The 14,092-nt window shown below is 35.3% G+C and overlaps 1 protein-coding gene across 2 annotated transcripts in view; it reads left to right on the top strand.

The window, feature by feature from the left end:
- LOC140142077 (uncharacterized) overlaps positions 1 to 11,617 on the top strand; it is a 53,102-nt gene extending 41,485 nt beyond the window's left edge. Inside the window, exon 5 of one of the 2 annotated variants that reach the window (XM_072164246.1) lies at positions 10,328 to 11,617. In XM_072164246.1, coding sequence (XP_072020347.1) covers positions 10,328 to 10,759 — 432 coding nt within the window. In that variant the 3' untranslated portion in view covers positions 10,760 to 11,617. Of the gene's footprint in view, positions 1 to 1,688; positions 2,609 to 10,327 lie in introns of those variants that run through there. The other variant, XM_072164066.1, reaches the window with a different exon arrangement.
- Positions 11,618 to 14,092: the final 2,475 nt, after the last annotated feature.

Genomic DNA, 14,092 nt, shown 5'->3' with positions numbered 1-14,092 from the left:
AAGAATTTTGAAAAATATTGAGGCGTCCTGCTCAGCAAATGTTATAATAAGGCTTTAATATGGTCTAAACCAGGCATTCTCAACTGGCGGCGCGCGCGCCACTTGTGGCGCTTGGAGTTAGTCGATGTGGCGCACGATAAATTTACTAATTTTTTTTCACATAAATTTTTAACCAAAAGGGGTGAAAATACCACATCTGAGCCTTCAGAAAGCACTAAAATCTCAGAGCTTCCGGGGGCGCTGCCCCCTGGACCCCCGTGGCTGGGGCTTTCACACTGGACAGGTGCTATAAAGGGGATGCCTGGACCCCATCCGATATGCGTTCGGTCTCGCACGCGATCCCTCACAAAATCCTCCCTTAACATGTTGGCACTTCATGGTCAATAAACTTTCCCAGTTGGCACTTCAAATAAACTAGTTGAGAAAGCCTGGTCTAAACAATGCGGTCATAGCAAGCAGAGAATTTTGCCTATTTAAACGTTTCAGTACTTTTTCCTAAGCCTTTTTAGAGTGTTTCATTTAAAAAGTGCCCAAAAATTGTGTGTGGCCCCTTTTTCAGCTTGTCAAAAAAGTCTTGCCCCCATCCCAATCACAGGGTTCATAATTATTGCACCGTCCCTTAGCTATGAACAGCTGAGGATGATCAAATGATGTTTAAAAAGACCCCAAAGGTGGACCTAAATTCAAGTGATGGCCTAAAATTGACATGTCAAGTACAGGACAAATCAACCATGTCTAAAAGATTTGTGTTCACCAAAATTCTCATTTTCAACAAAAAAGGAGGAAACAAGTCTGTACTGTTTGGTGACTTCATCCCCACTTCACATCAAAATGAGAATATTGTTGTTGTTGCCTGTTAGAAACCTTTTTTCTATATATATATATACCATTTCAGATATACACTGAACATGTTTTTCCTATCTGAAGTGTAATTAATTCAATCAGAATAAAGTAATATGACCATCACCATCATTAAAATGTCTGTTCATTTTAAAAGTTGGGATTGGACAAACCAACCATGAGAATACCAGCTTGAGTACAATGTAGGTGTGAGTACACCCGGGGAGTACACCTGTAGCATAGGGGTAGACCCCGGGGGTGGGTGGGGGATAAATCCCCCAATAATTTGGTCCATACACTCATCACCCAATGTTGACATCTGTATGTTGGTTTCTGACCAAAATCCAAAATAACCTCATATTTGACCATTTTAGCCCCAAAAGTGCCAAATTTGGGTGCTTCGCACGAATTTATTCCACTTATGAATCATATTTCACCAGTTTTGCTTCAATAGGGCATTTTTTTTCACACGCTTCGCGCGCATTTGTACCATAGACCTATTTTGTCGCAAAAAGGTGCTGGATTCACATTACTTCATTTTCCAACCCCATCTCCCCAATGTCAACAAGAAATCTACACCGCTGCCCTCTAGACTATTTATTATCATTTCTAATTACACCTGTTTTATTGTGATATCACCAATTATAAAATGTCCAGTTGGAAATGTCTTTTTGTCTTTTGTCATCGGGAAATATCTGGTGGATAACTTGTAAAATCAACAACTACTGCAACATATTATATGCTGTGCTTTGAATTCAGTCTCTCATTCTTTTCACCTTGCTGGTTTTACACATCATCATGTACTTTGCATCAAACTGATTGGGCCTTTCTTGTTTTGCATTCTACAGGAGTGTCCACTTGGGCAGGGAGTACGTAACATTGTCGACGCATATTCATACAGGAGTCCACCAGCAGTTGCCGATGTTGTCGAGTATTCAGAGGTGACTCTCCGTGATGTCATGGCTGGTATTTTACTCAGCGCTGGACCGGTCAACACACACAGACAGCTGATTAGGTTGGGACCAAAACCAATGCGTTCTCTCACCAAGCAGCAGTACGTGATAGCGGCTACTCATCTTCAGGCAGCAGAGTTGGGGTCATTGGTCACGTTGCATGGCGGAGTGTCACGATTCTGTAGTGTATTCATCAAGAAACGGCCGGATGAGGCGCGGCTTATCTTAGAGATGAACAAAGATTTGTGCAGTTATGAGAAGTATTCTGAAAGGTTTAATCTGCTGCTTCCAGCATGTATTGGACGGAATATCAAAGACAAGCTTATCTATCTTGGTTATCTTTCAGAGGCACATTTTAAATGACATTGGAATTAGATTATGTTCATGATCACTGCACTTAGTTGCATAACCAATCGGAATCATCATCATTGATTTGACTTCATTATTGAAGTAGAGTAAATTATTCAAAAATTGTTCTCTGTAAAGAATGTTTGTATGACAGTACTTGATTATATGTAGCATCTTGAACCAAAAAAAAAAAATTAGATGTAATCACATATATAAAACTGAGACTCACACTCACAAACAACCCCCTTCACACCCACACACCACCCCCATAGAGAGGTACACAGTACAGACACACCCCACATATTTCTGATGCAGATAACAGATGAGGTAAAGGACTATTCTCAGTAGAAGTAGTAATGTAAGGGGATTAATTACCATAGCAATGGGTTAACACTATTTTTGAATGTATTGCCCTACACTAGTCATTACCAATTTATCATTGCACACATACATGGGGGGGGGGGCACACTCGAATATGAAAGTGACGTACCTGTACCTACTGGAATACGACACAAGGGGTCTTTTGGTGATGATTTTTGTCGAAAGGGGTCCTCGGCGAGGGATCCAAGAAAATGGCGGTCATGCATTCAGTGTGGGAATGATAAAAATTGGGTGTCATTTACCATGAAATAATAACTTTCTAGGAAAAAGAAGAATTTGCAAAAATTTTGCAAGAATTAGCCATATTTAAGCTTAAATGGCTACAAAAAATTGTTAAAAATGTGTGTGAAACATCCAAAAAATTCATATTTGGTATAAATTTCTGAAAAAAAGGGTCATTGGGTGTAAGCTGATAAAAAGGGATCACTGGATGCAAGCTGATGAAAAAGGGTCATTATAGGTGGCAGATTTGCCTCAAAAAAGGGGTATATTGACAGGCACATGATGCATACCAATAATATATGGGAGTGGATAGGTCATTTTTTCAGGGTTTCCCATTTTCCCCTCAAAAATAACACAATTTTGCCTCGGTGTAGCCAAATTTTGAAAATTTGCCAGAAATGTTAGAAAAGTTGGTATAATGATGGGTCCAAATTTTAGTGAAAAATTAGTATACACGTATGGGATGGATCCACTTCAAATTCTCAGTGGCACATCCTCGGGCACATCCTACCTAAACCAAACTTGAGTACCCCCATGTGTGGATGTTGAGTATCAATTTTTTTTTTTTTTTTTTTTTATCCAGCAACAATTTGTACCTACAAATTGAGATACAATAACAACTGCATACCTGAACGATATTGTACATTCATAATTAAAGCTCAAATGCATTTTTACTGTGTTTCTAGAAGCTAAATGCATGTGAAAAAGGATGTGGATAGTCGTAACCATTGTCATAGGTCTACATTTGTATGTGTGAAAATACAGTTTGTCCTCTTTTATGGCAATTACCCACACACGCACCCCTACAGACACCCCCATAAATGGACATACATCCATGGAGAAACAATTTATTATTCATTTAAGATTTTAAAAAATAGAACAATTTCAGTGTTTGAAATGATCACTGTTAGAATTCAACTCTGAATTCAACTCATGTAAATAGAAATTCATACTATTATTCATAATAATTTTTGAGTGATTATAAATGGTAAATTTTGTTGTGCAATTTCATCATGTTTATATCTTAATTATTATACGCATCAGCATATCATCAGCTAATCAATTTGTTTAGTTTGTAGTATAGTTATTTTTTTCTGTGAGAAGTCGGTTTAGTAGGTTTTGGTCACCATTTGTGACGTGTCATGTCAAAAGGAGACACTTTTGGGCAGGTTATCAATTTTGAGGTTTTTACATATCTTAAATATAGAGATATTTTGCTCCACAACACCGTTTTCCCCTATGAAACCGGACATTCCTAAGCGAAGATATTGAGTTCATAAGTTATAGTATTATAAAATTGGAAATTGAGATATCGGCCTTTTAAAATATTATTGACAACGTTGAGAGCAGGAATTACCTTGAAAAATGTCTCAAAAAATACATGACGCCAGTTATATTCCGGTCTGAAACTATCAGACAATATTTTTAACATTAATAACATGACAAATTCGCAACAAACCCAAATTGTGAAAAATTCACCCCCGGGCAGATTTTTGGCTATATCTCCATTTACGATCCTGCCCAAAAGTGTCTCCTTTTGACATGACACGTCACATTTTATTACTCATTGTTTTTGAGCAGCTGAAATCTAATTAATGCACTGTATTTCAATTAAAGCATAGACAGGGTAAGTATTTAGTTTACAGGGTTTTGGCTACATAGCTAGATCCAGAGGTTCTTCATTGCAAGATGCATTCCCTGTACTTAAAGGCTTAATGTACGATTTCCTTCAAATTTTAATTTTGTCATTATATACTCAAAATGCTGAAATAATACTAGTAATAATGATCGGAAATGGTTTCTGTCCATTTTGAGCTGAAATAACGAGGTAACGTGAAAGAAACACTGCTTGTTATTTTGGCCGTTTAACACACAGTTCTATGGGCGGACATAAAGTCATAATTTCTTGAATTATGACTTTATGTCGAGCTTTGCTGTGTTTACCTACAAACACAACAAATTTGGCTGATTCCATTTAGGTGCAAGTTGTGACATGTGTAAACATTACAAATATGCCAAAAAATCAGGTTTTAAAAAAATTAACCAAATTCATATTATAAGATCGTACATTATGACTTTAAGCAAAACCTGAGGAATCAGGCTATTCTGAGATATTAACAACCTTCCACTCAGGGCATAATTTAATGTCAGAATTTTGCATAAAAAGTTTTATCTGTATAGCAATAACTATGCATTGCAATAACATAATTATGTTTGTGTGATTGCATAGCAATTTGGCTTGATTGTGTAGCAAAATGGGATGAGATACTGGTTATATTATGCCCTGCTCTCATTCCTTGTAAATCTGACCATTTTCAAATTCAGAGCTGCCTGTAGGAACCCCAAGGCTTAAAAATTGGTTGACCAACTTTATCATTATTGTAGTTAATTTACTGATCATAATTGTTTTGCTATTGGTCTTTCATTTCACAACTCAATTTCAATCCACTTGCCATCTTGTAATCATGATTTTGACAATCTTACTTAAATACTTTTTCATGATGATTACTACCAATTGTTTTAATGATTGTAAATAATGGTATTATGTGTAATTTATGAAGGAAACAAGTGTTTTGATGAAGATGTAATCAGTAATCCCAGGGAATGTGTATTCATGGAAATATTCACAATCTTACTCATGTTGTGTTTTTGCGGAGGTTATAATAGTGGCACCATTTGACTACTGTTCTAAATGGCATCCTCCCAAAGACCAAAGACCCAACCTATTTTGCACCATGATGCATATTAGGGGGGGGGAGATTGTTTGCTTGTTCTCCACCGACCGACCGCAATCTGGAAAAAAAAGCTTTTTATTTTTATTTTACTGTACAAATGAATACCTACCCTAATTTTTTGAAATTCCAGAAAAAGTTTTTTTTTCTTTCAACATTTTTGACATCCTGAAAAGTTTTTTCCAGTTTCTTCACACTTATTAACTGTTTTAAAAACATAAATGAAGTGGTATACAGTAGAGAAATATCCCAATTCACAACTATTTGGGCTATTTATTAAGCTAATTAAAAGTACAGTCATGTTTTAGCTATGACCTTTAAAAAAAAAATTTTTTTAATCCTGACCTACCAACCCAATTCTGAAAAAGTTGTTGAGGACAAGCAAACAATCTTTATTTTTGGCCTTATCAAAAGTTTAGTTGGAACTCACATTGAGTTTGAGCCTAGCTTGTATGCCTAAAGTCAAGAGCAGAGTTATATACAAATTTTAAAGTGTGAGCAAGTGCAATTTATAGCAAAAAATTATAAACAATTTAGATAATTTAGAGACAATTTGGTTATACCTTCATGTAATTTTACACCAAATTAGGATTAGGGTTAGTGTTGGTGTTAAAGATAGGCCTGGGGATAAGATTAGCTTATACAAAATAATTACATGTATGAAGGATCAACCAAAAAGTCCCATATTTCAGGCTCAGCTTGGAGGTTAGTTTTTAATTATTACTTTATTAATATAAAGTAACAATATAAAAATATGAGACAAAACACACATATGTCATATGGCTCAGTTATCTTGACTATTTTCTTTCCGAACTGTCTGAAAATGATGATTTTATTTTGGAAAAATCACAATTTCATGTGAAAATAAGAATTGTACAGCCAGATACATACAGAATAAGCTCCCAGATTATTATTACTGTCGCTCTTTATGTTTTGTGATTGAAACATTATTTTCTGTTTCATTATTGTGTGCTAGGGTTTACCGGTATAATACATATTAAGAGCTGGGCACAATCACAATTTTAGAAAGAAAAATTGCCTTTTTAAAACAGTCATCAAAAATTGCATTTTGTAGCAGAAATCAGTGGAAAAACATCCTTACTTCAGGAAACCAAAGTATGAGAAAGTCAACTGGTATTTAAACCAAAATTATACACATATAATAACCATTTAAAAAATCTCCTTTGAGATATCATGCCCTCATGGGAAAGATTTTACCACCCCATCCTGGCATTCTCTGAATAATGATAAACCAACCCGAACCGACGGATCCGAACTTCTGTTAACCATATCCCAATGCGTTTTAGCTTTTCCAAATCCGATCCGAAGTTTCAAATCGGATCCAATCAATGTGAAATGAAAACTAAGAATGACCTACATGTACATGAATGCAATCACACATATTCATAATAATTTCAGATTTATAATACCTCATGCACTTGCACTCACCCGAGGTGAAATTTTACTGTCAATATAGAAATTAGTGAACACAACTCCGCTGTTTTGGGATACTTTTACCTGATCCCGACTCAAACAGAAAGAACCCTGGTCCGTTTCAACTCGCAAAGGACTTGTCCCGATCCAGCCTACCCCAATGATACATGCCCAGATCCGTAAATTTTTTAAACTGTTCAATACGATTCGCTATCGGTCCAGGGTATTACAGATTTTTGGGTTGCCCTGCAGGGTGTTAATATCATGTGACCAAAATGTTTATAAATCATACGTTTGAAATTGGTGAAAGTTACAATTTTAAGCACAGAAAAGTGCAATTATGATTTCCTTAATGTCTTTGTTTTTTGCAGTAGAGAAATTATTTATTAGTTACATTATTGTGTGCTAGGGGTTAATAGTATGTTTGTTTTCAAGCTGATCAGATTAACTATCGCTTTCATTGGTGGAGGAGTTTTGCATAAAATGCGATCAAGCAAAAGCAGTCGCAACTCGGAAATATTGATTTTGAGATATATCCAAACAAAGTTAATATTTCCTTTTGTTTCCTTTTGTTTTGGAAACTCTTTAATTGCTCATATCTTTAGAACTAGTTGCTCAATTTCAATGGGATTTTCTGCACAATGTATCTTTGTAAATGCCTTTCACTATGATATAAGAAAATCAAAATTTAATATTTTCGAGTTCCGACTAATTTTACTTGATCGCATTACATATATTTAACCAAATTGTACTAGATGGGCTATCTATGAATCAGGTACTAAAATGATTAAAACTGATAATCATGATTTCACAAATAATTTTGATGTTGTGGCAACTACATATACAATTTGTTTTCCTTTACACAAAAGCTCAAACAATCTGATAAATAGGATGCGCCATTATTCTTTCTTAGGAGGCTGGCATATTCTTCGGAAGGGGGTGTCCCAAATATATTGGGGGGTATAAATTTTGGAAAGAAAAATAGGGGGTCATAAAATTTTTGATGACCAAAATGTAGGGAGTCACAAGTTGGTCATCTAGATAGTGTGTTTATTTTATCCAAAAAGACTGATTTAAATACAATTTTAGCCTGTTTAGGGGTAAGGTGTATCGATGGTGGGGGGGGGGCATAAAATGTTTGTTGCCGAAATAGGGGGGGGCACAGTTTTATTAACGCTGATATTTTATAAATTTGGGACCCCCGCTTCCGAGGAAAATGCCAGCCCCCTTAATACAATAAATAAACACCACATAAAAAGAAAGTCCCCACTTTGAATGGTCATATTTCTTACCATGAGTGATAAAGAAGATTGAAATTAATGTAAACGTGCTGAGAATTAGTCAGCTTGAGTTTGGTACCTCTCTTGTGCAAAAAGAATTCCAAATTATCCAGGGGTGATTTAACAATTTTTTGTAAATAAGTGTGATAATTTGATCAACCACCCACAATGCTCAAAATTTCACAGTAAGTTGAGGTTGTTACGGATTGATGGCACACATAGATGGCCGCTCACTTCAGGCAAGTAGGACATCACAAGCTACATGTAGGCCATTTTGCACCATGTAGTCGGATTGAATTTGCAATTATCAAACTGCACCAATTTTGGTAAAATCAATGAAATCTAGACCATTTAAAATTCATGGTATGCAAGTGAGGTGTCATAAACAACTTCACATAACTAATAGCTCATTAGTATAATTCTCATTGTTCTTTAATTATCAATTATTGTTATGAATTATGACTACTCAAACATGTGTGGACTTTCTAGACTGGGAGCTTGCAACACTGCTTTTGTATCCCCGGACTAACCCAAACCCAGGTTCCTTAGATTGTTGCAAAACACATTGAAGATGTTCCCAAAATTAAAAAAGAGGCCCTAATTCTAGGGATCAATTAAAGGTCAGTACAGGGGTCAAATTTCAAACTTATTCAAATTTGGTTAAAACCCATACCACAGGGATGAGATTTCTTCTCGGGTAGGAGGAATTCCTCCTATTTCAAATTTTCTGTACAAAAGTATAAGATATCATTTATTTTTCCTCCTTTTTGACAAAACTGCTGTCTCATGCCCGAAAACAGCATATTCCTCTCATCTCAGCGATTCAGAAAAAGTATAGTTTGACCTATCTGTTCTTGATTTATAAGCAAAGAGGTTAAAGCTCGGGTGTGGTCAGGTTTTTTTTTTTTTTTTTTGGCTACATGGGGGTCAGAAACTAAAAGTGCCCTGATTTCAATGAAAATGGTCTCAAAAAGTTGGTTTAGTGTAGTCCTGGGGGATTCAAAGTCACTGTCAGTGTTGCCAGCTCCCAGTCTACTATTTTTGTGCAGTAGTTATGATTTTAGTGCAATGTTACATGGTAACACTATAGTATTTGTGTCATGAAGAAAAAAATTGTCACTTGTATTGTATTGAATGCTGTAATTTGAAATAAATACATGGGTATGTGATACTTCATATTAAATTGTAGGATTCTAAATTTGAAGTTTGTAGTTGTCTGAAAATTAATGCAATTTTTCTGACAAAATTTGTTTTTGAAAAGATTGCAAAACAATTTATGCAGTCGTCTGCAACCCTTGCCAAATAGGTTGCCTTTAAGCCATATTTTTGCCCTTTTTAACCATGTAAAATGTTACCAAAAAAAAAGATTTCCTTGTTGGGGTACTTTAGAAATCATACTATTGTACATATTTGATATCTTTTCCATGCATGCAAATATGAAAAGTCCACTATTTTGCAGCAAGAACTTTTTTGTGTGGAAAATTCAAGCTTCATTTGATACAATGCTACCTACAATTGAAACTGGCCAGGTGTGGTCACCTGGCTTTAAACTGCTGTCAGCATCTGTGTTTTTCAGATGTGAAATGTAAGGTGATTGGAGCTGATAGAGCATAATATTTGTGCTATAATATAGCCAACTGGACTTATTATTTTTTGAGTAGGAAATGTTCACGTCCAATCCTGAAAGCATCATCAGCCCTACTGATCTTCTGGTGGTAAAATTGGACATGAAAATGACCCACTCAAAAATAGCAACTCCAGTTGACTAGATTATAGTACAAATATTATTATTGTTTACTATCTGGATGAATAATAATCTGCTCAAAATGTAATCGAGCACATGAAAACACCACTTCTTCCATCAGTCCTGACAGAAAACGGGAGAATTGCAACAGGTGGATTTTAAAGCATCAAACAAAAAACAAAACAAGATTAAAAAACAAAAAAAAAGTTTAAAACTAGTCAACAACACTCACGTTTTTGTCCGTATAATTTCAGAGTAACCATACTCCATCATCAGCGGGATACTGGTGAATGACTGATGTATGACCTTTACTTCTAACAAAACAAAAACGTCTAAAACATGTCACCATAACAATCATAAATTTATTCCTTTTTTTATTCATTCCTTACACAGGGTGTGCCTAAGGAAATGAGAAGCATCCAGCGTAGACAATCTCAACAACTTATCACCGTTCGTAGCATCATGTCCGGTATCCTCCTCACAGCTGGACCAATCAGCACACACTCAGCCTTCACCAGACTTGGTCCAAATCAACTACGATGTGCCACCAAGGAACAATACATGCAAGCTGCAAGAGCATTACAAATTGCAAACTTGGGACAGCTTGTGACATTACAGAACATATCTCGTTTGTCTAGTGTGTTTTTAAAACGACCACCAGAAGAGGTTATCCCTATTCTGAATCTGAACCCAGATTTATGTACAGCAAATATATATGAACAGAGATTTCACTTGCCCGTGCCTTCGTGTATTAACAAGAAGGTACCAGAAAAACTGGTAGAGATGGGATTCCTGACAGCAACTAAATCTTACTTAGCTAGTTAACTAGTGTTTCAGCTAGAAGAATTGATGGGAAGAAATACAAATTTCTTGGCAGCTGCAACAAAAGCAATCATGACTTCGTCTTGATCTTAATGTCGGAGCATGTTTTTATTGTGTGATAAGTAGGTTTTTAATTGTAGAGCATGATGTTGAGTGGCCTTATTTTTTCAATTAAAGGCACAGAAATATTATGAAAAGGTGTGGGTGTATTTTGAGAGGCTCCCACTCAGTTAAACTGCCCTTGTAGTTCTATCATCTACTTTCTTAGGTCAAAATGGGAAGCGTTTGTTTTCTTAACTCATATCTGGTTTCAAACAAGAACCAAATTGAAATAGCATAATTGTGCTGCAGGTGCTCTATTTGAATTTAGTGGTATTATTTATTTGTAGCATCAATAGGTAGATTGATCAATTGAGAAAATACTGCCAGAAGGCTGATGTTTCACAAGTTTTAACTAGGTAACCTGGTTCTGTAAGTTAATGTGAAGCACTCAAAATGATGTCAAAATTGAGGCGAATATTTCATGATGGCTTATGGCTCTCGGATAGTTGCAATAATATAATAAATAAGCAATTTAAAGGACCCAGTAGCTCATTTATAAAGTCACACTAACAGTTTTAACATGGTATCTGCATGGGTTTCCAACTCATAACTTTGCACCCTTTGATAGGATCCGCATATTTTTGTATAGTCTCCAAATTAACTTTCATCTTGCCTCATTTTTAAATCATTATAAGAACCCATGCAGTATTTACCAAGTTTTCACCATTTTCGGTAAGTAATAATGCTGTTTTAGATTGATACATGTGGTAATAACAAACACAATGTTAATATGTTGGTGTTGTGATAAATAAACTGGTATTTGTTTACAAAATGCAGCTTTTGGTAGTTTTTGAAGTTGTAAGGATTTCTCTTTAACATAAATATTGGTAATGGTGTGAAACCAAACCATGGATTTTATACTAAAAATGATGAGTTCCCAGCAGCTGGCCTGGCACTTACAGGGCTTCAGGTTTTTATTATTATTATTATTAAAACCTATTCAGTGATCCTAGCGAAGGTGTAAAAATTACATTAAATTTGTCATTAAAACTGAATGAGCAGGCTATGATAGCACATCTGTAACCATGGTGACACTAGCAAAGGTGCCAAAATCTGAATTTTGATGATTTTTACGATTCTCCAGATAAGCAAATCACTGAATGGGCCTTTAATATCGAGATGCTGTATCTGTCTGTCCGTTGGTATGTGGGTAGGGTGAGTTTACAGGGGTGGGGTTAGATGTTTGATTTACCTATTGTAAGGGACACACCCTTGGGTACATAGATAACCCCTTGTCCAGACCTATATGCAAAATGCATATGGTGAATCCAACTAAAAGTGTACACGGCATGTTCAGGGCCATAACTTAAAAGTATTAATCAATTGGCATTCGTTTTTTGTATTGTGTTTATTCGCCTTGATCATACGCTTCAGCGCCATATATAATAAGACCCCTTCTGTGAAAAACTTAGACACAGAGACCCCAAAACATGCTATTTTTACCCATTTTTTCAAAATATTTCTTAAAGTATTTTTAAAAACATCTAAATCAGTTATGAAAAGAAGTCATTGGATTGAATCTAAATTGATTTCCTGAAAGGTGTGTATTCAAAGATTGGCTGTTCAATTCTTCACATATTTGTACATAATTATGAATTTTTGTGATAATTTTTGAGTGGTATTTTTTTACATTACCTACTGAATACAATTTTTCATAGCACTAGATATATCTTTAAAAATGGAAATCACTAATAAATGCATAATTGAAGCAAGCTTTGATATGTCCAATACTGAAATGCATTGCATTCGGACATCTTTATTATTGTGTTTAGCTGCCAGAAATTCTAAATGGCACAAAGGTAGGTTTGGTAAAAATATGCATTACCTCCGAATACATGTTAAAAGCTGTGCCATTTCCACAAAGTGAGAGAATAGTAAACAATAGTTAAGCAATAGGTGCAGGGTAATACACTCTTTATTTCTACCAAGTTTCAATAACCTGCGTTTAAATATTTCTGAGATGTCAACAATAAAAGCAAGTATTCAGAGGTAAATTTCGGTAACCGAATGTTACCTACTGAATACACTTTGACATCATGACAGTATTGTGAAACACCGCCATTCATGTCAATGCCCATATTGGTACATAACGAAGGCCTGTATGTTTGCTATCAAATCATATGTCAATGAAAGTTGCGAATTCACATACATGCCCACCATGCAAAACTGAATACGGCTTAATTGGTGAAAAATATGTACTGAAATAGACGACGGTCTGCTCATTTGAAAGAAAAATCAGATTCAAAGAAGATTAGAAGGGATAAATACTTGGATTTGTCAGCTGTCATGTGTGCTTCATTTTAAATGTTTGTCGACCTTCTGGTTTCTGAGTAATTTGTGTCCAAATTGATTTATTCGAAGGTAACTTTTGACGTTTTCGCTCAGGTTACCTACGAATACCATGGAAAAAACGACTGTTCTCATTGTCTAATGATCTAGACAACACATTGATGGACCCTGGTATAAAGCTAATTTGTTGCCCTCAAACGAAAGGCCACAAGGCGTAACTGACTCCAAGATGGACTTCACAAGTCTGCAATAACGGTTTTAAGCGATTTGTGTGCAATTAAGCAAATTAAAGTCACTTTAGTGCCTTTGTTTCTTACTTCAATCCTCTTTCAACCGCTGTGAACTGACATTATTAATACATGATAGGGTCTAAAGTATCAATAAAGCACATAAAGAAAATAATACATTCAAAGTGCTTTATAAAATGAAGTTTTGATTGCGATATCCACCAAAAGTCTAATTCTTACCTACAAATACTGAAATGTTACTTACGAATACATCATAATACATGACATGTGTAATGAAGTGTCCCTACCACTGGAAATTAATTGTCAAAAACTTTAAGCGGTACCCCAGGACACTATTATTACCCATATACGGATTCATTCAACAATTATTTATGATGTAAAATTGCTGATTAACTACTTGTATATCAAAATGAAGTGGTCAAAATCTTGCTAAAAGCATCAAAAATTTTTTGATCTAAGGTAATAGCATTTATTCATTTGGACGTACCATCTGAAAGAGATCTAAAACTACCATTTTATTAATTCATTACCATAATAGCAAAATTTAAACCTATAAACTCAATATAGATATTGTTAAATCGCTCATGTTACCTCTCGAATACCGGGTTTCTTCACCTTTTCATTGTATAAAGCGTTAGGTGTATGCGTATAATTCCTAATATTCTTGAAAACATATATCATACTCGTTCTTATACAA

This window comes from Amphiura filiformis, chromosome 1, assembly GCF_039555335.1.
Source record: "Amphiura filiformis chromosome 1, Afil_fr2py, whole genome shotgun sequence".
NCBI lineage: Eukaryota > Metazoa > Echinodermata > Ophiuroidea > Amphilepidida > Amphiuridae > Amphiura > Amphiura filiformis.
Note: the sequence above shows the minus strand (reverse complement) of the source record. Positions and strands in the feature narration are given on the sequence as shown.